This window comes from Drosophila obscura, unplaced genomic scaffold, assembly GCF_018151105.1.
Source record: "Drosophila obscura isolate BZ-5 IFL unplaced genomic scaffold, ASM1815110v1 contig_194, whole genome shotgun sequence".
Classification (NCBI taxonomy): Eukaryota; Metazoa; Arthropoda; class Insecta; order Diptera; family Drosophilidae; genus Drosophila; species Drosophila obscura.
The window spans coordinates 1,267,203-1,292,756 of record NW_024542783.1 but is presented as its reverse complement, the minus strand read 5'-3'; the positions used below and the strand labels follow the sequence as shown (position 1 = coordinate 1,292,756).

General features: G+C 39.1%; 1 protein-coding gene across 1 annotated transcript in view; it reads left to right on the top strand.

Moving 5' to 3' along the window:
* Positions 1-25,554, top strand: part of LOC111078308 (xaa-Pro aminopeptidase ApepP) — a 76,325-nt gene that overhangs the window by 31,618 nt on the left and 19,153 nt on the right. The window contains exons 6-8 of the mRNA XM_041593695.1: positions 6,686-6,835; positions 16,761-16,890; positions 24,436-24,613. Of these exons, the coding sequence (XP_041449629.1) occupies positions 6,686-6,835; positions 16,761-16,890; positions 24,436-24,613 (458 nt within the window). The remainder of the gene's footprint in view (positions 1-6,685; positions 6,836-16,760; positions 16,891-24,435; positions 24,614-25,554) is intronic.

Here is a 25,554-nt window from a genome sequence, read left to right as displayed (position 1 = left end):
AATCACGAAGTGTTTGGGCTTAACTTCTAGCTGTTTTAATTATCTTTTCAAAATAGCAAAGTGTTTAGAGGAGGATACCAAATGTATGACCTTGATTTATAATAAAACGTCACGAATAGATTTATTACAGTGAGGGGGCAGGTGTAAGTACATGTCGATTACAAATAGGTACAGTAGGCAGTGCAAATAACGAAGAAATAACAGGATTTACTTTAAGGCTGCACCACTGACTATAAATGCTGAATAGTGCTGGGTGAAGAGACCAAACAGAAAATTCTTTGCAACCAGACGTAAGATACTAGAGTTATGTGAAAAAATAAAGCGCTACCTCTGAAAAAAGCTTTACAAAAAAATACCAGACTTCGAAAATTCTTAAAAAAAAGTGCCCTTAATCTATCAGAAAAAGCCGGTTTGGATCCTTGACAACAGCCCCCTGCCAACTCGCTGCTGCTACTCTCAACAAACAGGATCAGCTTGGAACTCATTCCGAATGGTAGTAACAAACTTTCTTGGAAACAGCAAGTCTGATGATAATGTTAATATCGTCCAAGATCTAATTAAGAATTATAAACGAGAAGGAACGTGTAAGTCGCTTCTGGGGACGCGACTCTTCTTATACCCGTACTCAGTCAGCATATACATTTTTGAGCATATGATTTTTTAGAGTTTTAGAATAAAAAAACAAAAATTTTACATTTCACATTTTTTTGCTACATCTGTTATCTACATATACATATACAATGTATATTCTACATCTAACATGTAGATTGTACATGTACCATTTAGATTCTACATCTCCTCCGCTGGGGGTTGCTCGCGCACTGAACCCGGCAGAGTGTGCGAGCGAGAAAGAGAATGAGTAGCTTGTTCGTTAGCAGGACGGGACGGGGGAACCAATTAAAAATCAATTTCTTCATTCTGGCTGTAATTATAATCCGATCTGATTCAGATTCGGCAATCTGGTAGATATGGTGATTTTCTACGATACTGCGTTTTTAGTTTTAGCGTATCTTTAAAATTTTGGCTGCCACAGATTTTCGTCCTTTGTGTGGGCGGAAGGGGGCGGGGCGAAATTTTGAAATACACTTGTAGCAGTGTATCACATGAGTCTGGAAAGCAAATTTGGTTCCTCTAGCTTTTATAGTCTCCGAGATCTAGGCGCTCAACAAGACGGACAGACAGACATGGCTCTATCGACTCGGCCATTGATGCTGATCAAGAATATATATACTTTATGGGGTCGGAAACGTTTCCTTCTCTGCGTTACACACATCCACATTTACCACAAATCTATTATACCCCTTAACTCTTTTTTGAGTACGGGTATAAAAAATCGGGACAAATATGTCACTAAAAGTCCATTTCCTGCACTCCCACTTGGACTTTTTTCCGGCAAACCTAGGCGACGTTGGTTATGAACACGGAGAGAGATTTCATCAATAATTAAAATCGATGAAACAAAGTGTTTGGAATGAGAACATGATGGGCGACTATATGTGGAATGTCATAAGAGAATCTGGTTCGAATGAAAAAGGAAGACAGCCAGAAAACTTAAATTATTTTAAGAACAGTAACAAGCAGTACAAAACCAAATTTATGACGTACGTTTAAAAACTTGTAGCAACATTTCCCAGACGGTAAGCTGAAATCACGAAGTGTTTGGGCTTAACTTCTAGCTGTTTTAATTATCTTTTCAAAATAGCAAAGTGTTTAGAGGAGGATACCAAATGTATGACCTTGATTTATAATAAAACGTCACGAATAGATTTATTACAGTGAGGGGGCAGGTGTAAGTACATGTCGATTACAAATAGGTACAGTAGGCAGTGCAAATAACGAAGAAATAACAGGATTTACTTTAAGGCTGCACCACTGACTATAAATGCTGAATAGTGCTGGGTGAAGAGACCAAACAGAAAATTCTTTGCAACCAGACGTAAGATACTAGAGTTATGTGAAAAAATAAAGCGCTACCTCTGAAAAAAGCTTTACAAAAAAATACCAGACTTCGAAAATTCTTAAAAAAAAGTGCCCTTAATCTATCAGAAAAAGCCGGTTTGGATCCTTGAAAAAATTTTTTTTTTTAATTTTTTTAATGACTTATTTTTTTTTCTATGGCAGAACTTTTTTTGAAGAATTTTTGAAAACTGGTATTTTTTTTGTAGGCTTTTTTCAGAAGTAGCGCTTTTTTTCACATAACTCTAGTATTTTACGTTTGGTTGTAAAGAAATTTGCTATTTGGAAAATATAATTTTCAGCTAGAAGTTAAGCCCAATCACTTTGTGATTTCAGCTTACCGTCTGGGAAATATAAAGCATTGAAATGAAAAAATTATGATTTTTGTGCGGTATTTTTACGAAATTTTGTCTTAAAAAACTCAGGAAAAGTCGAAAAAAAATTATATCCTGCATCTTCCTTTTTATTTTTTCTTTGGTGAGACGATACACGTTTTTGATACGTCTCGGAGTTTGACGGTCAATTGCCATGCGAAAATATGTCGCCTTTACAACAGTATTGTATCTCCGCGCAGAACTATCACCATAATTATCACTTTAATCTGTTCATTGGCGTATGGGATTTGGAAATTTATTTTTTAGTCAAAATCTGATTAAAAATCTCCGAATTTTAAAAACATGTTTAAGAAATACGAGTTTAAAAATAGAAATGTAATTAAAACGTTATCTTAGGATTCTTAAAATATGTGTATACTAGAGTTGGGTTGCTCATGAGTGAGTGAACAAAAATGAGCTGTTCACTTCACTGAGTGAACTGTTGTTCACTTGTTCAGTTGTTCACTCAGTTGTTCACTTGTTCAGTTGTTCACTCAGTTGTTCACTTGTTCAATTGTTCACTCAGTTGTTCACTTGTTCAGTTGTTCACTCACTTGTTCAGTTGTTCCCTGTTGACTCACTTGTTCAGTTGTTCCCTGTTCACTCACTTGTTCAGTTGTTCCCTGTTCAAGATTACTCTGCGATACACAAGACAAAATTACTTTTAGCCATATGACATTAGACTTAGACAATTTTGCTGCGTAGAGAGGGATATCACTAGAGACAAAATGCAACATTATTGTTCGTAGCAGTCTCTAGAAACGTCTAATGGCTTTTAGTAGAACAACTAAGGCACTACTTGACACACAATGATGTTTTCCAGCAGAACACAGACACCAAGCCAGCATAATTGTATCCGCAAAGTAAAATTTTCGATAAATTCTGCCGCAGCGCTTCTCCCAGCTCAACTGGACAGCCAGCTTGACGCACATAGTTCTCTCGCTCTGACTGAAGGCATTTCCCATAAGGCCATCTTTATTTTTTCAGCTAGTCAGTTAGCAAGTCTCATGTCATATGGCTATTTGCAGATGTTACACTTGGCCTTTTGGTCGTCCAAATGCTCAAAATGATCCCAAATCGAACTTAAACTGCGTTTTAGATACAAATTCTGTTCACTTAACGGCTAAATTTTTTATTTTTATTTTTTATTAAATATTCCTACCGTATTGAAATACATGAATAAACTTTTTTTTTGCCTTTTCTTTTTCTTAATAAAATATTCTTACTTTTATGTATTGTTATCCGATATTCTTTAATATTTGGGTGGGGGGTTTTGCTAAACATACTTATTCATACATATGTACATCTATTTGTATGTATTTCGAATGAACCACAAAAATAAACTGGGGAAAATTAACAAATGTTTGAAAAACAAAGCATTGAACTGAGTGAACCACTGAACAGGGAACAACTGAACATTTGAACAAGTGAACAACTGAACAAGTGAACAACTGAGTGAACAACTGAACAAGTGAACAACTGAGTGAGCAAGTGAACAACTGAGTGAACAAATGAGCAACTGAGCAAAGTGAGCGAGTTGTTCACTCACTTAAAAGTGAGCAACTGAACTTGTTCAGTAAAGTGAACACTCTTTACCCAACTCTAGTGTATACCCAGACTAGGGTTGGGTATCGTCAAGCAAATATCGATATTGATATAAAACAAGATATCGGAATTCCCGGATTTAATTAGCTTTCGGGATTGGCTAATAGCCATATGACATTAGACTTTTCTAACTGACTAGCTGTACTAATGTTCCATTCTGTCTCTCATGCTATCCCTCTCTACGCAGCAAAATTGTCTAAGTCTAATGTCATATGGCTATTACATGGCAAATTCGGCTGGTCAATTAAATAGGTTTATGAAGCAAAACATTAAAATGTAGTTTATCAAGATAACTATTTGGTTTCAGAAGGTAAGGTATTAGGAATATTTAACTAAATTGGGACTTAGCAGTCATTAAAATTGTAATAGATGGGCCGAGAGCGTCACTGCAGTGCGGAGGAGAGAAGGCTCATTCGACGATATAAAGGAAAAATCCATAAATCCATGACCAGGTTAATAAAACGATCTCAAAACTTCGTAACCAATGCCTTAAAACCGGGAAAAATATGTTAAAATTATCTTCTAGGACCGACGATCGTTTGGTTCAGTTGGTTAAACGCGACCCGTTCATGTCTTCCAGGACGATTGCCAACGAAGTTGGGAATATTGTGTCATCACGGACCGTTCGGCGACGATTGGCAATAGGAAACCTACCAGGGTAGGATTGCTCGAAAGGTTCCTTCGCTTCGGCCGGCAGGCTTCCCAGGTACACATGTAAAGCTGTGAAACATGGATGTGGTAGCCTAATGGTATGGGGCTGCTTTTGCGTGGTATGGTGTTGGTCCGATTCATCGTATTGACGGAATAATGGACAGATTCGTATACAAAGATCTATAGAAGACGGTGATGCTACCATATGCCGAGGATAATATGCCAAGTTTTAGGGAAGTTCCAGCAGGATAATGATCCGAAGCACGCCTCTCGAGTAGTAAAGGATTGGTTCCGAAAGAAAAGTGTGGATGTTCTTGGGTGGCCAAGTCAATCCTAGGAACTTAATCCCATCGAGAATCTCTGGGGTGAACTCAAAAGAGAGGTCGGAAAGACTTTGTCAAAATAATAATCAACTTTGGGATATTGTCCAAAAAGCATGGTACAACATTCCAATTGGAACTTGTCGCAAGTTAATATCCTCCATGCCAAGACGAATGGAGAAAGTCCTGCAAAATAATGGCGGTTATACCGGGTATTAGCTGCCAGATACTCAATTCAATATAAAACAAGACCTAAATTGGTGAAATATCGATTTAATTTAAACATTTTTCTTCGTACACCTATTATTATGTCCAGCCAAAATTGGAGGATTTAAGGAAATATTTAATTTTATTGTAAATTTAACAGTTTTTTTATACCCGTACTCAAAATAGAGTTAAGGGGTATATTAGATTTGTGGTAAAAGTGGATGTGTGTAGCGCAGAGAAGGAAACGTTTCCGACCCCATAAAGTATATATATTCTTGATCAGCATCAATAGCCGAGTCGATAGAGTCATGTCTGTCTGTCCGTCTGTCCGTCTTGTTTGCCGCCTGAATCTCAGAGACTATAAAAGCTAGAGGAAACAAATTTTGTTTCCAGACTCATGTTATATCACACTGCTACAAGTGTATTTCAAAATTTCGCCCCATCCCCTTCCGCCCCCACAAAGGACGAAAATCTGTGGCAGCCACCATTTTAAAGATACGATAAAACTAAAAACTACGCAGTATCGTAGAGAATGCCCATATCTACCAGATTGCCAAATCTGAATCAGATCGGATCATAATTATAGCCAGAATGAAGAAATTAATTTTCTTTTGCTTCCCCTGCCCCCTCCTGCTCACAACAACGCAACTCATTTTCCTTCTCGCTCGCACACTCTGCAGCGTTCAGTGCGCGAACAACCCCTAGCGGAGGAGATGTAGAATATGAATGGTACATGTATAATATACATGTTAGATGTATAATATACATAGTATATGTAGATGTAGATAACAGATGTAGCAAAAAAATGTAAAATGTAAAATTTTTTTTTTATTCTAAAATTCAAAAAAAACATGTGCTCAAAAATGTATATGCTGACTGAGTACGGGTATAAGTAGAGTCGCGGCCCCAGAAGCGACTCACACGTTCCTTCTCGTTTTACTTTTTGTTTAAGGAAAATTAATATAAGCTTTGAAAAACTATTATTTTGTCCATAAGTGTATACAGGAACAGAACATTCAGCTGAGCCACATTCGTATGAACTGGCACATCTACATATATACTGTATGGTTAGTGCTAGTGCGCACTACCTAAATATAAGATCAAGAAAAAATAACTAAAATATGAGATGAGATCCATTTTTCTCTGATTTCATCTATATGCAGTCGAATTAAGACGTAAAACTCAAAAGTTAGTTTGTCCAGTCCTTCCGTTCCAAACTTTCGCGAAATATGTATTTTGACAATATTTCTGGCATTAGGCATTTCGAAGTGGGGTGATTGCTTTTATATTATTCTGAAAGGTACCCATCGAACGTGCACAGTACAAAGTAAGCTTGGGGGTGGTTTACTTACTTTTTTCTCCGAGCCGACAAAAATTGTTCGATATATTGTAAGAAATATCGATTTTCGTCAAATATCACTTTGAATATCAATATCGTTTTGAACTAAAATATCGCATATAAGTAATGCAATGCAATATCGATACCCATCCCTAACCCAGACCTTATATTAATATTATATTATTATTGTTAAAATATGTTGTTAATTTAAGTATTATTTTACTTAACTCTAGAACAAAGGATAAATATGTTGGCTTGAGCTTTTCGACAATTAGTTCATCTGGTCCCAACGGCTCTATTATTCATTATAATCCCACAAATGATACGAAGAGAAATATAACCGTTAACGATATATACCTATGTGATTCAGGCGCTCAATATGTGTAAGTACCTATGTTAAATTTAAATTGAATAGGATATAATTATTATGCACCAACCGGAAAATGTTACGCCAGTCTTTTTCTTGCAAGTTTTGTCGTTGTTTTATTTTTTATACCCGGAAATCGAAGAGTTTAGGGATATATTAGATTTTTAGTAAAAACGGATGTGTGCAACGCACAGAAGGAAACGTTTCCGACCCCATAAAGTATATATATTCTTGATCAGCATCAATAGTCGATATAGCCATGTCCGTCTGTCCGTCTTGATGAGCGCCTAGATCTCAGAGACTATAAAAGCTAGGGCAACCAAATTCGGTTTCCTGACTAATGTGATATCACACAGCTACAAGTGTATTTCAAAATTTCGCCGCACATCTTCCACCCCCACAGGTATAAAAGTAGAGTCGCGTCTCCAGAAGCGACTCACACGTTCCTTATCGTTTTTTATTAAATTTTTTCCTAAGCTTAGTGTTGAGGAACGCATCCGATATTATTACTTTGGCATCTTTATATTTAAGTCCATCTCGAAGAAGAAAGAAAATTAGGATAGAATGGAAGAGACGAAAAAACATCTGTCTTTGCTTGCCTCTGCGCTGGTATTATTCAGTACCGAAAAGACAGCGAACCGAATCAAGTTACTCAAAAGGGAGTATTCCTGAACATTCTTTGGTCATTCATGACGGATTCCTGTACAGCTTTGTGTGTGCTTCGGTATTCATTTGATAATTGTTAACAACGGAACAATTAAGGGCATTGGTAAAGAGCCGTAGCAGACTCATGGCCATTATCACATGCGCTTTGGCTTGGGTTGAACGGGCTGAACCAACTTCAAGGCAGAGGTTAAATCACAAATGGAGCTTCTCGAAACTGTTTCGAAGGAGTTCTCACAACTTGGGGATTCCATAGACCTTCTCGCACAAGTGGATGGGTATGTGGGGAAGACAAGACAAGGAAGACAACATTCTCTACGAGGAGAAATATCTAAAGGCACATGCCATTCTTAGGAGTTTCTACAAACAACTATAACTACAACAAACATCGGGGATGGCAGCAATGGACTTCATCTACACAACGACGCAGTAGTCAGTTTGCTACAGCAACAACAACAGCTATTCGAGCAGTTAGCTGCAAACCAGAGCACAACAAACATGTCCGTGCATGCTTATGGTGACGGCGAAGTTAGAGGTACGGCGAATTCGAATTTTGCAGTTGGTGATGCGCCAACCATGCAAAGCGAATTGCCTAAAATTCAAATCAAGCGGTTCGCTGGCAACTATACAGAGTGGCCAGCCTTTCAGGAAATCTATGAGTGTACAATTTATAGCAAGCAGCATTTGACGAACACACAGAAGTTCCATCATTTGAAAGCACTATTGATCGATGAAGCTGCCAACTTGGTACGTCATTTGGTGATTACTGATACTGCTTACAACACTGCTTGGGATCGTCTAAAAGAAAGGTACAATCGGCCGAGGCATATTGTAAATACGTTTTTGCAACAATTTATGAGCTTGCGAACAACTAATAAAATTGATGCGGCGGTTTTACGTAAGGTATCCGACGGTGCAAACGAAATTGTTCGTGGTCTGGATGCTGTAAACCAAACGGGACGCGCCTGTTGGATCATCTATCTGGCACTGGAGAAACTTGACGATGACACTAGGCGCATGATGATCATCTGGATGTATACGCCCATGTACTTGGCAGTATCTCGTCATCACTGGGAAAGCAAAACATCGACGCATCGGCACTCAAGGTGTTCAATGATCTACAATTGGCTGACACAAACTTCTGCACAAACGCACCGATCGACATTTTACTGGGTAGCGAACACGTATGGTCTACACTTACAGGAAGGAAGATGTATGACAGCAAGGTCAATCTTATCGACATATCATCGGTTTGCGGATGGGCTATCACGTCATTCATGACACCCCAAACACAACGAAATTACACTTACAACAACTTTCGATATAGAATCGTCGCTTCAGAAGTTTTGGGAGCTGGAGAGCGTCGATTGTACTACTAAACTGGAACCCGAAGATGAACAGGTCGAGAAACCCTTTCTCTCCACACACACTCGAGATGAAAAGGGGAAGTACATCGTGGAGCTTCCATTCAAAACTGCACATTCTGAATTTGGAGACACTTTACAAGGAGCTCTCAACCGTTTCAAATCGGTGGAACGGCGCTTACAACACAATGAGCCGCTACGAATCCAATACATCAAGCTCTTCCAACTTTGTACTGTCACATACGGAACCTCATGTGCACCATTCCTAGCAGTTCGTGTATTGGAAAAAGTGGCTTCGGATCATCGGGACGAATTCCCGAATGCTAAGAAAATCCTTTTGGAGGATTTCTTCGTTGACGACGTTCTTACTGGAGCAAAGAGTGGATGAACTGCTACAAAATCGAAATGGACTCAATTCAAGATCCTCTTTCAACTCCTATGGCTACTCAATCTGGACTGGGATGATCCACTCCCAAACAAACTGTCAGACAAATGTCTGAAGTGGCGAGTAGATCTCGACACTTCGCAGCAGTATCAGCTGCCACACTCGGTTGTCTACTGAGCCAACTTATACATTCAATTAAGGCTGCATTGTGACAGAGAAACACCACTATCTTTGCATGGTGCGATTCTACAATTGTTCTATCATGGCTATCATATGCACCAGCCCAGCTGAAGACATGGGAACCGCACTTCGGAAATTCTCCAAAAAACTCCAAAACAAACCCAGCTGACTGTGCGTCCAGAGGCCTCAAGGCTGCCGACCTTACGGACTTTCAGTTGTGGTGGACTGGTCCCTTGTGGCTACGGGACAGACATCAATTCATGGTAAAGTTGAACAACTCAAGGTTTTACTTATCTCTTTCAGTAAATGGCATACAAAATGAAGTCAAAACCAATTGCTTGTCTTCATTGGCCGAATGACAATCGGTTAATCCGCTGTAGCAACTAATGGCCCGAGTTTCTTCCTGGCTGAAGCTCGTCCACGTTGTTGGCTATGTGGTGCGCTTCATTCAATGCACAAAGTATCCATCTCGACACAGAAGCTCCAAATTTCTTACATTTGAGGAGCTCCAGACGGCACGCATTAAGTTTTTGCGACAAAAACCAACTTGCTTGCAAGACGACAACCAACTTCTTTATGCCAAGAAAACATTACGGAGACAATCTGAACTGGTGAAACTTTCACCAATCATTGACAAGGACAATTTACTCAGTGGTGGCGGACGAATGCCTCACTCGGAATTGGCCGCAGAAGCAAAACACCCAGTTTTGCTGCCGGGTCAACCTGCACCCAGGTGTTTCTGCACTCTTCGTGATTTTTCGGCAAAGGTTCTGGATATTTGGCGAACGTAATCTCGTACGCAAAATTACACACGACTGCTTGGCTTGCTTTCAACAAAGACAGCACACATCACATCAACGAATGGCTGATCTACCCAGCACTCGTATAACGCAGGCACTGCCATTTGTCAACACCGGTTGCGACCATGTTGGGCCAATCCTTTTCAAAGGATTTCAAAACTTCTGCACAAACGCACCGATCGACATTTTACTGGGTAGCGAACACGTATGGTCTACACTTACAGGAAGGAAGATGTATGACAGCAAGGTCAATCTTATCGACATATCATCGGCTTGCGGATGGGCTATCACGTCATTCATGACACCCCAAACGCAACGAAATTCCACTTACAACAACTTTCGATATAGAATCGTCGCTTCAGAAGTTTTGGGAAATGGAGAGCGTCGATTGTACTACTAAACTGGAACCCGAAGATGAACAGGTCGAGAAACCCTTTCTCTCCACACACACTCGAGATGAAAAGGGGAAGTACATCGTGGAGCTTCCATTCAAAACTGCACATTCTGAATTTGGAGACACTTTACAAGGAGCTCTCAACCGTTTCAAATCGGTGGAACGGCGCTTACAACACAATGAGCCGCTACGAATCCAATACATCAAGCTCTTCCAACTTTGTACTGTCACATACGGAACCTCATGTGCACCATTCCTAGCAGTTCGTGTATTGGAAAAAGTGGCTTCGGATCATCGGGACGAATTCCCGAATGCTGAGAAAATCCTTTTGGAGGATTTCTTCGTTGACGACGTTCTTACTGGAGCAAAGAGTGGATGAACTGCTACAAAATCGAAATGGACTCAATTCAAGATCCTCTTTCAACTCCTATGGCTACTCAATCTGGACTGGGATGATCCACTCCCAAACAAACTGTCAGACAAATGTCTGAAGTGGCGAGTAGATCTCGACACTTCGCAGCAGTATCAGCTGCCACACTCGGTTGTCTACTGAGCCAACTTATACATTCAATTAAGGCTGCATTGTGACAGAGAAACACCACTATCTTTGCATGGTGCGATTCTACAATTGTTCTATCATGTCTATCATATGCACCAGCCCAGCTGAAGACATGGGAACCGCACTTCGGAAATTCTCCAAAAAACTCCAAAACAAACCCAGCTGACTGTGCGTCCAGAGGCCTCAAGGCTGCCGACCTTACGGACTTTCAGTTGTGGTGGACTGGTCCCTTGTGGCTACGGGACAGACATCAATTCATGGTAAAGTTGAACAACTCAAGGTTTTACTTATCTCTTTCAGTAAATGGCATACAAAATGAAGTCAAAACCAATTGCTTGTCTTCATTGGCCGAATGACAATCGGTTAATCCGCTGGAGCAACTAATGGCCCGAGTTTCTTCCTGGCTGAAGCTCGTCCACGTTGTTGGCTATGTGGTGCGCTTCATTCAATGCACAAAGTATCCATCTCGACACAGAAGCTCCAAATGTCTTACATTTGAGGAGCTCCAGACGGCACGCATTAAGTTTTTGCGACAAAAACCAACTTGCTTGCAAGACGACAACCAACTCTTTATGCCAAGAAAACATTACGGAGACAATCTGAACTGGTGAAACTTTCACCAATCATTGACAAGGACAATTTACTCAGTGGTGGCGGACGAATGCCTCACTCGGAATTGGCCGCAGAAGCAAAACACCCAGTTTTGCTGCCGGGTCAACCTGCACCCAGGTGTTTCTGCACTCTTCGTGATTTTTCGGCAAAGGTTCTGGATATTTGGCGAACGTAATCTCGTACGCAAAATTACACACGACTGCTTGGCTTGCTTTCAACAAAGACAGCACACATCACATCAACGAATGGCTGATCTACCCAGCACTCGTATAACGCAGGCACTGCCATTTGTCAACACCGGTTGCGACCATGTTGGGCCAATCCTTTTCAAAGGATTTCAAAACTTCTGCACAAACGCACCGATCGACATTTTACTGGGTAGCGAACACGTATGGTCTACACTTACAGGAAGGAAGATGTATGACAGCAAGGTCAATCTTATCGACATATCATCGGTTTGCGGATGGGCTATCACGTCATTCATGACACCCCAAACGCAACGAAATTACACTTACAACAACTTTCGATATAGAATCGTCGCTTCAGAAGTTTTGGGAAATGGAGAGCGTCGATTGTACTACTAAACTGGAACCCGAAGATGAACAGGTCGAGAAACCCTTTCTCTCCACACACACTCGAGATGAAAAGGGGAAGTACATCGTGGAGCTTCCATTCAAAACTGCACATTCTGAATTTGGAGACACTTTACAAGGAGCTCTCAACCGTTTCAAATCGGTGGAACGGCGCTTACAACACAATGAGCCGCTACGAATCCAATACATCAAGCTCTTCCAACTTTGTACTGTCACATACGGAACCTCATGTGCACCATTCCTAGCAGTTCGTGTATTGGAAAAAGTGGCTTCGGATCATCGGGACGAATTCCCGAATGCTGAGAAAATCCTTTTGGAGGATTTCTTCGTTGACGACGTTCTTACTGGAGCAAAGAGTGGATGAACTGCTACAAAATCGAAATGGACTCAATTCAAGATCCTCTTTCAACTCCTATGGCTACTCAATCTGGACTGGGATGATCCACTCCCAAACAAACTGTCAGACAAATGTCTGAAGTGGCGAGTAGATCTCGACACTTCGCAGCAGTATCAGCTGCCACACTCGGTTGTCTACTGAGCCAACTTATACATTCAATTAAGGCTGCATTGTGACAGAGAAACACCACTATCTTTGCATGGTGCGATTCTACAATTGTTCTATCATGGCTATCATATGCACCAGCCCAGCTGAAGACATGGGAACCGCACTTCGGAAATTCTCCAAAAAACTCCAAAACAAACCCAGCTGACTGTGCGTCCAGAGGCCTCAAGGCTGCCGACCTTACGGACTTTCAGTTGTGGTGGACTGGTCCCTTGTGGCTACGGGACAGACATCAATTCATGGTAAAGTTGAACAACTCAAGGTTTTACTTATCTCTTTCAGTAAATGGCATACAAAATGAAGTCAAAACCAATTGCTTGTCTTCATTGGCCGAATGACAATCGGTTAATCCGCTGGAGCAACTAATGGCCCGAGTTTCTTCCTGGCTGAAGCTCGTCCACGTTGTTGGCTATGTGGTGCGCTTCATTCAATGCACAAAGTATCCATCTCGACACAGAAGCTCCAAATTTCTTACATTTGAGGAGCTCCAGACGGCACGCATTAAGTTTTTGCGACAAAAACCAACTTGCTTGCAAGACGACAACCAACTTCTTTATGCCAAGAAAACATTACGGAGACAATCTGAACTGGTGAAACTTTCACCAATCATTGACAAGGACAATTTACTCAGTGGTGGCGGACGAATGCCTCACTCGGAATTGGCCGCAGAAGCAAAACACCCAGTTTTGCTGCCGGGTCAACCTGCACCCAGGTGTTTCTGCACTCTTCGTGATTTTTCGGCAAAGGTTCTGGATATTTGGCGAACGTAATCTCGTACGCAAAATTACACACGACTGCTTGGCTTGCTTTCAACAAAGACAGCACACATCACATCAACGAATGGCTGATCTACCCAGCACTCGTATAACGCAGGCACTGCCATTTGTCAACACCGGTTGCGACCATGTTGGGCCAATCCTTTTCAAAGATGGCAAGGCTCGCAAACCAAGCATCAGCAAGGTTTACATATGCCTATTCGTTTGCCTAGTCATGTCGGCAATACACTTGGAATTTGCCACTGATCTCACCACTGAAACGTTCCTGGATGTACTGCGGCATATCATATCTCTACGTGACAAGTGCAGCAAAATCAACAGTGACAACGGCACAAATTTCATCGGTGCAAAACGTTAACTCGATGAAAACCCTACTGGCGTCACAGCAACACACCAATCTGATCACCCATACCCTGGTGGATGATGGGATCCAATGGGTATTCATTCCACCACGTGCGCCTCACTGGGGTGGAAAGTGGGAATCGGCAGTTCGATTTGTTAGACTGCATCTTTGGCGAGTCATCGGAAACTCAACACATTACATTTGAGCAGATGCGGACCCTACTTGCTCACTTTTTGAATAATTAGATTAACATTTGACTTAATGAAATAATTGAACTTTTAAGTTCATAAAAAAGTTCATACAGCAATAAAATGCAAAAATGATGATATTTGTGCGGTATTTAGACGCCTAATTAATGCATTTCGTAAAAAATACCGCACAAAAATCATAATTTTTGCATTTCAATGCTTTATATTTCCCAGACGGTAAGCTGAAATCACAAAGTGTTTAGGCTTCACTTCTAGCTGTTAAAAAAAAGCGCCACCTCTGAAAAAAGCTTTACAAAAACAATACCAGTTTTCGAAAATTCTTTAAAAAAAGTTCTGCCATAGAAAAAAATAATTTATAAAACCATTTCTATGCCCCAAATCTTTAAGAAAAAGTTTGTTTTGTTCTTTGAGGAAAACTCGTGTCGACTAGTCTAGTTCGACATATTTTTCTGACAAAACCTATTGGAATCTTCCCAGCAAAACCAAATGCAGCCCACACCATAAGTGCCCTCCCTGGCAATTACGAGACATTTTCACATTTTTTGGAGCCCTTATGTCCCTGTAATAATATTCATATCAAACTGCACCATATAAATTAAATTTTTTTCATCACTGAATATGATATATTGCCACTCCAAGTCCCAAAACATTTCGGAAAATTATAGTCGGGGAACTTTATGTTGAGGAAGGAAGTAGCTGACATTTAATCAGCCATTTTGCGTACGAAATATTCTGATCAGCCCTCAAAATTTGTTGTACACGACGCTTTGATATGAACAGGGCTAGTTCGTGACAAATTTTGGCTGCCTTACGGTTTTCTTTGATGAGTTTTTAAGATTTTTATACGTCGCTATCACGTTCTTGGATAAAATGGTGGGCGTGCGAGGTTTTTTCATGTGATTTTCGGGATCTTTTAAATATTTTTGGATTGTGAAATAACTTCTGTTCACTAGCAATTTTCTGTAGTGGCATCCTCATTTCGGAATAAGTTGAAATTGTTGCACGCTCTTCATTGGAAAGATATCGGCTTTGACACATTCTATCGAAAATAATCTGATTTAAAAAATGAAACAGCTGATTATTACAATAAAATAACTTTATATGTTGATTTAAACCAAAACGCAAACTAATTAAAATTAATTTGATGCGCTGATGCACTTTTAAGATGTCATCGACAACTAATGTAAGCTCAATTATATCGTTCATTATTACGAGGCGCGTGAACATTTATGAAATAATAATGGAACCAGGTCCTTTTTTTAACTGCATTTTTTTATTGCAAGTAAGGCGAGCTTTTTGCACCAATATCTGCCCAAACAAAAAAGGGATCAAACAAAACGAACAATCTTTGTCAGCAGGTCATATCCATTTCGACATCGGATCCGATCCAATGATATTAAATTTATACTCATTCGAGAATCATCATGATTTCTAAATTGATCCTATTTAAAAAATAGATTCAATTTTATTGGTTTGTTATAAGTAAATAGGAATCATATTATTGGAAAAAAAAATGCTGTTTTGGTTATTAAAATTTGTTTTTCTATTTAAATTCAATGTTTTCTTTCGTTTGGTCAAAATTACGGAAAAAGCTTTGCAAACGTGAGATTTTAAAAATAATACTTTCTTAGTGTAAGAAAACGTGTTGTGTCATTTTGTTTAAAATTGATTAAGCTGCAACGAAAAAAAAAATAGACGAATCGGTTAACATTTGCGTAAACCAGCGACTAAAGAAGTCAATAATGCATGAAATTTCAAAGTGCGTCTTATTTTTGTTGTTGCTGGTTGTACATGAACACTCGTTCTCAGCTTAGCAGCAGCCCAAGCTGCACTAATGCTCTCTTTCTCTCGCTCTCTTCTAAGATGATCTGCATAGGTAACGGGAAATTCGGCCCGTCTGCCCTGGAGCTAGTCTCGCGCTCATTGTCATCTACACATAACATAACTATAAGCATTCATACGCCTAATTTTGCTTTCCATCAATAAATTGTAAATTTTAAACATTTTAACATTCAACAGCTATTGAAAAGGCATTAGCTTAACACAGAGTTTACATTTATTTGTGGATAGTGTGGCCACCGACAAGTTATCCCCATTCCTGAATATCTTTTGATATTTTTTTTAAAGCAATTATATAAATTATTTTTGCTTTTTATGATGATTTTAGATACTTGCGTCGTCCGCATTAATGTAATGTTTTTATGCCTAAAATAAACCATTGACCCTGTAAACCCTTTGCTGCTTAAAAGGACCAAAGTGCAAGCTGATCAGAGAAGTCATGGACACCTAAACGATCAAACTCTCTTTCAAAATAAGTTCTTAGCAAAGAGACATGATGTTGTTGAATGTGGGATTTTCAGTTGAAAGTCAAAAGAGCTGTGTTTACGCTTAAAATAAACTTATCATTTAACTGTTTTTCTTTATTTACAATAATAATATTATTATATTCTAAATCAAAATAAATTATTTGTTCTAATTTTTTCATTTACACATTATTGTAGGGATGGTACAACGGATGTGACAAGAACTTTTCATTTTGGCAGTCCGACTGAGTTTCAAAAAGAAGTGTATACCCGAGTCCTCAAAGGCCAATTAACGTTTGGGTCTACAATTTTTCCAGCAAAAGTTAAGGTACAATCATATAAATACAAATACATATTTTTATGGTAATGTAAAAAGTTTAATAACACTAGTCAACACTAGAATTAGGCTGTGGCCCAAAATATAGATTCTTATAGTTTTCGGGGTTTAAATTTTTTTAACGAATTATGGTTTTTTATGATGTAGTTTTTTTTTAAAAGAATTTTTTTAAATCTTTTAAATTTTTAATTAAAACCATGAAAAAATACCAGATTTTAAAAATTCTTTAAAAATAAATTACACCATAAAAAAAATAATAAAGTACTACAAAAATTTTTAATCTAGTAGTGTAATCTAGTAAATGGTACAAAGTTTTCAAAATATTTTTGGGAGTTATGCAAAAACATTTTGTTTAAGCGTAGGGCGTCTCAGGAGGTTCCACAGATAAAGTCCCAAGATAAAAGATGCAGGGTCAAATTTCTTCAGTGTATGGGGTTTTGTTCAATTTAATATCGCGTGCAAAAGAAGCCATCTGTTTTTTTTAGGTTGTAAAGCGAGGTGATCTTGAGGGTTGCGCTCAAAACTGCCGGTGGCTGTCGGCAGCGTGAGCGCGAGCGTGAGCGCGAGGGCAACCGCTTGCGTAGCTGGAATGCTAACAGAGAGTTGTGGCTGGAATGTCCACAGAGCGGTTGCCCCGCCGGCTCCCTCCCCACTCTGAACACATTTAGTTATAAAAAGGAGAATGGATAAGGTAATTTTATTTATACTACGTATGCAGAAACAACTGTCCTTTGATCGACCATTCCTATTAGCTGCATTTTAGTCTACAGTTTACCAATCGTTTCTATAGAAGTTATACAACATAATCGCCCGATTTTGACCAAAAAAAAAGTTTAAGAACCACAGTTTTGAATATAAAAAATTACCGCTGGTTGCGAATATCTTTATTGTTTTTATAATCATTATTAATAGATTTTATTTTTTATATATTTTGTTGTTAAATCAACCACAACTTCATCACTGCAAGTGAACGACGAGAGAGCACGCTCTCTCTCCCCTGCATTGCAAAGTGGGTCATGGAGTGCTCAGTGCCCATCCCCCGACTCGTACTGCCTAAACAACGATTTGCTAATATCGACAACAACTAGTACAATCCCCCGCTCAAAACTGTGTCTTCGACCACAACAACGACAACAACCACAACAACAACCAGTGCAATTGCTCAGCGCCCGATACTGTCGACACACTGCGACAAGCCCCAGCTCTCCCAACTTATAAGTTCGAAAAACGCTAACGGAGCGTTATTTCAGACTGGGCTCAATGACGAACAAAACTATCGTTCAGTTGCCAAATACCTTACTAAACCAACCAACTTAAAAGTAGCAAAGGATTACAAGTGGTTATCAGGCATCGAACCAACAGTCCCAATCAATGAGATAATAGATGGACTTAACGATAAGGGCTTCGAAGTCAAAATGGCTATGAACATAATAAATATAAATATAATTCTGGGGAATGTTCAAAGTAGAACTGACACCTGAAAATATGCATATAAGTAAAAATGAAGTTCACCCAATATACAAGCTTCAATATCTACTGCACCGTAGGATCACCGTTGAGGAATCACACAAACGAAATGGACCCGTCCAATGCATAAATTGCCAGGAATATGGATACACGAAAACTTATTGCACTCTACGGGCAGTCTTCGTTGCTTGTGGGGATGTCGAACTCACTGAGGCCTGCCCCGTAAATAAGGAGGACACATCTGCCAAAAAATCTAGCAACTGTGGGGGAAACCATACTGTCAACTATGGAGGTTGTCCTGTCTATAAAGAATTGAAAAATTGCCTAAACCAACAAATAACTGCAGCTCGAAACCCGGTCGTGCGACAAAACTTACCATATATACCATCAACTACGACTCCATGCGTTTCTATCCTTTTCTATGGTTTATTGTCTAAGGTTTAACTATGGGCAGTTAAACTAATGAAAGAAACAAAATTACATGAATATGAGAACATTGAGTATGGCTATTAACCTGACCCGATGGGACTGATTTATTGGCTTAAGCAGTCGCCATGGTCCAACTCACAGCCAAGTTGTGGTCAGAGAATAACCGATAGCGTATAAAGATTAGATTATTTGTTAACAAGGATTTGAGCTTAGTGGTATTAGTGTCAAAGGCTACGGAAAGATTCATAGTCAGAGTAATCAGTAAGACAAAGTTGTAGATGGAGAGGAAAGTAATGCCTAGTCGGGCGGGACGGAACAGAAATGCTGATAAGGCTTCTGAGGGCAGTGGAAACAACCTCACCAGAGAGTAGTTTGTGGAGAGAGAATGGCTATCGATGAGACGCAGCCTACTCTCATAAGAAGGAAGATGTCGAGAAGGATCCCAATTAAGTCCACGTAGTGAAAAGATGAGGAATTGTTTTTGAACAGACTCAAGCATATCCTTATATTTTCGGTAGACCAGATGCAGGAGCAATATTCTGAAATTGGCCGAACAGGAGAAACATAAAGAAGTTTAGTTGTGTAAGGGTCAGTGAATTCCTTAGATCATATTTTAATGAAACCAAGGACTCCCCTGGCTTTGTTCAAAATCACAGATATATGGAAGTTATAACACAAATTAGGTACAAAGATAACGCCCACGTCAGTAACTTTAAACAGGCGTTGTAAGGAAATGTTACTTATAGTATAGTCGAAAAGGTAAGGCTTGCTGCGATATTGCTCAGGCGTTAAGTTACAACAACGGGTAGTACGCCTCAGTCTCTAAGCCGACACTTTAACTTTAGCTCCTAATCCTACAGAAATCTGTTTAAATGGTTTGTCCAAAGATATATTTCTGGAATGCAAATGCACAGCACAAATGCGAGCTCTTACAGTTCCTCGCTCAACACGACATTGACGCCATGCTCATATCAGAGACTCACCTAAAAAATAAAAACTATTTTCACCTCGATGGCTATAGCTTCTATGCGACAAATCATCCCGATGGTAAGGCACATGGAGGTACTGGCGTTCTGGCGTGCCTCTAGGTTCAAGGCGACATGAGTAAGGTGGCAAAAGTAGATTTTTTTTTCTTTATTGATCTTAAAATTACAGAGTTTGAGTGTGTCTATAACGGTGGTCAGAGGCTCGTCCTCGAGGTCTTCCTTCAGGGTCGTCAGGGCCGCACGTGGCTACTCGATGCGTGCAGGTCGTCTCAGGATATAATACGCTCCCTGGAGAATATCGTTCGTGGAGGATAATGCGCTCCGGGAAGAGATACGTGGTTGAGGAGGATAGGTTGCGAGGAGAAATAAGCGTTGCGGAGGAGAACGTGGGAAACGGGGGTTGCGGAGGAAAATGCGCTCTGTGAGAGACGAGTGTTGCGGAGGATAATGCTCTCCGAGGAGAAAAAAGCGCTGCAGGAAATATTGCGCTCCGAGGACAAATAAGCGTTGCGTAGGAAAATGCGCTCCGTGAGAGGATGTTGTGGAGGATAATGCCCTCCGAGGAGAAAGAAGCGTTGCGGAGGAAAATAGGCTCCGAGAGAGAAGATGGTTAAATGTAGTAATTTAAGGAAGTAATATCAATTAATAACACTAGTCAACACTAGAATTAGGCTGTGGCCCAAAATAACTTTTTCTTATAGATTTCGGGGTTTAAGTTTACTTAAGTTATGTGAAAAATAGAAGCACTACCTCTGAAAAAAACCATGAAAAAAAATACCAGATTTTAAAAATTCTTAAAAAAAAATGACACCATAAAAAAAATAATAAAGTACTACAACAATTTTTTAAGCCCGAAATCTATCAGAAAAAGTCATTTTGGTTCACAGCCTAAATAAAAAGTTCAATTTTGTCGAGTAGTGTAAAAAAAAAATTATTAGTTTGTGACGCTTGGTGTTGTTGGTAGCGCTGGGCGTTACAAGCTAATAAACTTTCCAATAGCACATTGAAGTGCTGAAGATGAAAAAAATCGAGCTCAAATATCTTATATGGAGCAACTCTCCCCAACTAGCAAACAATTCGCACGCTAAATCAGGCGTATTCCCACCAATCGAGAGTGAATCACCTTTGCGTACACAAACAGGAGATTGGGCTCGCATCAACAAAGAGAAGGGAAATACATTTGCCGTCCATCTAGAAAACGGCTAGATGGGAGTTTTGCGCTCCCACCAACAAACAATCCCGAAGCTACTCCGCTTATCATATTCCAATCAGGAGAAATCACAAGGGTCAAAAGACCAGATCTCAAGAAAGCTCCGGGCCAAGATTTCATCTCACCTAAAATGATCATAGATTTGCCAAGCTGTGCAGTATATTTCCTTAATGTGATATTTAACAGCATGATGAAATGAAATCGGCCTATTATCCTCAAGAATGGAGGAAATCAGTCATCACAATGATCCATAAAGCCGGAAAAGACAAGTCCAAGCCATCATCATATAGACCTATCAGCCTACTGCCTTGCCTATCAAAGATATTTGAAAAGCTGCTCCTGAATCGTATCAAACAACACCTACACATCAACGGTGCCATCCCGACTCACCAATTTGGATTTCGCGAAAAACACGGAACCATTGAACAAGTAAACCGTATAACCTCTGAGATACGAAATGCATTTGAAAGACGGGAGTATTGCTCCGCTGTTTTTTTGGATGTCGCTTTCGACCGCTTTTGGTTAGATGGCTTAATCCACAAAATCAAAATATTACTTCCACAGAACATCCATGGAATATTGGAGTCATGCCTACAGCAAAGAAGTTTCGCAGTACGATGCAAAGATTTCCTCTCTGAATATCATCCAATTGAAGCTGGTGTACCGCAAGGCAGCGTGCTTGGACCGACACTGTATATCATCTTCACAGCAGATCTACCGACAAACAGCCTAACAACAACAACTTCGACATTTGCTGATTATACTGCCATATTAAGTCGCTCCAAGTGCCCAAAAAGGGCCACGGAACACTTATTAACTCATCTCGTGGCCTTAGAAAAATGGCTAGCAGACTGGCGCATTCACGTAAATGAGCAAAAGTTCAAGCATATCACCTTTACCCTTTGCAGACAAACTTGCCCTCCATTATATCTGAACAGCATCAACATTCCACAAACCACCGAAGTAACATTCCTTGGTTTTCATCTGGATCAGGGCTCGGCACGGCCCTATCTAATGTGCATAGGAGAAGGCGCTGCTGCGCCTTCGTCAAATGCAAGACCACGCTGCGTAGCTATTTGATGCGACACTGAGAGAAAACATGTTTAATGAAAATTGAGAAGAAAACTTTTACTTCATCCAAAATATGGATGGCGATGCGCAATGCGTCATATCTTATTATGTTGGCTGCCAATGTAGATTATTTTCCGTTGAAAGACATTACAATGCAATGCATGATGAATACAAAAAATTAACAGGGGTTGATCGCGGACAAAAATTGTTGGAATTACAAGCTAAGTTTTTTTAATAATTGCAACTTTTACTACAAATCGTTTGTCGCAGTGTAAAGCATACAACTTTTTCGGTTGCAAGCATCTTCGGGTTTTTGCTACACACACAAGCGCACTTTAAAACATGTAACTGTATGCGTGCCGAGCACTGATCTGGATAGAAGCCTTACTTGGCGTAAACACATCGAGGCGAAGAGAAATCTACTTAAGTTTAGAGCTCGTAATCTACATTGGCTAATAAAAACTCATTCACCACTAAAACAGGTACGTTTGTACAATGCAGTTCTCAAACCCATCTAGACATATGGCTTCGAGCTATGGAGAAAAGCTTGCGTTAGTAATTTAAAAATAGTCCAGAAAACTCAATCGAAGATACTAAGAACTATCACTGGTACATATGGAATGAATATATCCATAAAAACTCATGTAGGATCAGTTAAAGATGAAATTGCCAAGGTGAAAGCAAAGTATCAAATCAGATTAAAGCGTTATGCGTGCAGTTATCTAGAATTTGAATTGACTGACCGACTCCTAGTAAAAGAAGTCGATAAAAAAATAATTGGAATACCCGCTATGTGACGGTCTCACATAAAATTTAAAATTTCAAAACAAGCATTGTTTTGTTGGCCAGATACGGTAAAAATGTAAAATTTGATTTTCGGAGGGTTGGTCAACCAATTTTAGCTCCACTGTTTCTCCACAGATTTGAATGAACAATACCTTAAACGACGCCGAATTAATGCACATATGCACATTTTACACATAAATTTCGTAAAATATACCTCACAAAAATCATAATTTTCCATTTGAAAGCTTCATTATTCCCAAACGGTAAGCTGAAATCACAAGGTCTTATTTATAACTGCATATCTTATAAACCAGAATTAAAAAAATCTTTAAAAAAAGTTCTGCCATAGAAAAAAACATAATTCTTTAAAAAAATTTAAATCTTCCAATCTATCAGTAAAAGTTGGTTTGCTTACAATATAATAACTTATTAGGAATGGGAGAACTAGCTACTTGGCTATCGACGAAATTTTACAATTAGTTTTTGCAATATTGAAATTTTTTTTTTCTTTTTTTCTTCTTTATCAAAAAGCATGTATAATAACACTACTGAATACGATATTTCCTTAAGGAACCGAATCCACATTTCTGATAGATTTAAATCTTTAAAATTGTTTAATGAGATTTTATATACTAGTACTCAAAGAGTTAAGGGGTATTTTAGATTTGTGGTAAACGTGAATGTGTGCAACGCAGAGTATATATGTTCTGGATCAGTCTTGATAAGCGCATAGTTGCCATATTGCCGAATCTGGATCAGATCGGATCAAATATATTTACAGTTTCTAACCCCACCCCCTTCAGCGCTGTATCGCTACACTCTGTGTCGACCTCTGGCGGAGGAGATGTAAAATATACATTGGTATTTTTTAAGCTTTTTTCAGAGGTAGCGCTTCTTTTTTTCACATAACTCTAGTATCTTTCGTCTGGTCTTTGCTATTTTGAAAAGATAATTAAAACAGCAAGAATTTAATCCCAAACACTTTGTGATTTCAGCTTATCGTCTGGGAAATATAAAGCATTGAAATGCAAAAATTATGATTTTTGTGCGGTATTTTTTACGAAATCGTCTCTGACCGCAACCGCTGCCCCATGGCTTTGACTGTTTGTCAATGTCAGAGACTTTACACTTATACCCGTACTTAGTATACATACATATATGTGAGACTATGATTTATGTGGAATTTTTTAATATTTTATCAGTTTATTCTACATCTTCTCCGCAAATGTCGCGCATTGCACAGGGCAGAGTGTGTGCGAGCAAGAAAAAGAATGAGTAGCGTGGTTTCGTGCTGGAGGAGGTGGGCAAAGCAATTGAAAATTAATTTCTTTTGGCTATAATAATGATCCGATCTGATTCAGATACGGCAATCAGGTAGATATGGTCGTTCTCTACGGTACTGCGATTTTAGTTTTATCGTATCTTCCAAATTGTGGATGCCACAGATTTTCTTTCTTTGTGGTAGCGGAAATGGGCGGTATGGTATCATTGTAATCCCGCGCCCCTTCTGTTTTACAAAGTCTTTATCAAATTACTCTTCATTAACTTTTTTTTTAAATCACATATTTATATTTATCAATGTTTCAGGGGCAAGTTCTTGATACCCTTGCCAGGAAGGCTCTTTGGGACATTGGCTTAGATTATAGTCATGGCACTGGACACGGCGTGGGACACTTCTTAAATGTACATGAAGGTCCGATAGGCGTTGGCATACGTCATATGCCTGACGATCCCGGCCTTCAAGAAAATATGTTTATTTCAAATGGTAAGAAATTAGTTTTATTCTCAAAAATCTTAGTTTTACTCTACCGCCACTGTAACATCAGTTACAATTACATCGTAATATTTCACCGTAATAATTCAATTGAGGTTCATGCTTTCGCAAGTCAAAGTTCAATCAGTTTATATATATTAGGATGTTGACTTATAATTACTGCCATAAATGACTGGTAGACAACCACGACCAACGATAACGTATAGCCGCATTTGAATTTTGAACTTGAAATTTTTGGCCGCTCAATTAAACCGTTTGAACATATGTTTAATGCAAACGCAGTCTGTGACTGGCAAACGTCAATTGCTTACATTTGAAAATGAGAACGTATACGTTCAATCCTTGGTCAACACCTCTTCTCCTTATATGTTAATGATCTCCCAGGTTCGTTACCCAAGTGTAAAGTTCATAAGTACGCCGATGATGTTAATTGCCCGTTTCGTATAATAAATGAGTGTGTAATGTTTAACTGTCGAATGTTAGTCAATATTATAAATAACGAGAAGGAACGTTATCCGTACTCAGTCAGTATTTACATTTTTGAGCATGAGTTTTTAGAATTTTAAATTAAAAAAAAATTAAACATTTTACATATTACATTTTTTTGCTACGTATGTTAGATGTCTACATCTACTATGTATATTATACATCTTTTTTTTTAATTATTATTACTGGATTTTATTTATCGAATCTTCCCTATTAGAGACTTACGACAAGTATACAAATCTTAGCCTAGTATATTTATTTAATTAATTACATTTAATTACTTAGAGTGCGTCCCTAGCTAAGTATTATTGCTGGGTGGGAAGGTCTCTTCGCCGGAGTCGTGTATGGCTAGTGTGCCAAGTTAAAGACTGCGCAAGTCTATTAGGATGGGCTTGAAGCTTGGCCTGGTACTTTGCTTTCACTTTGGCAATTTCATCTTTAACTGA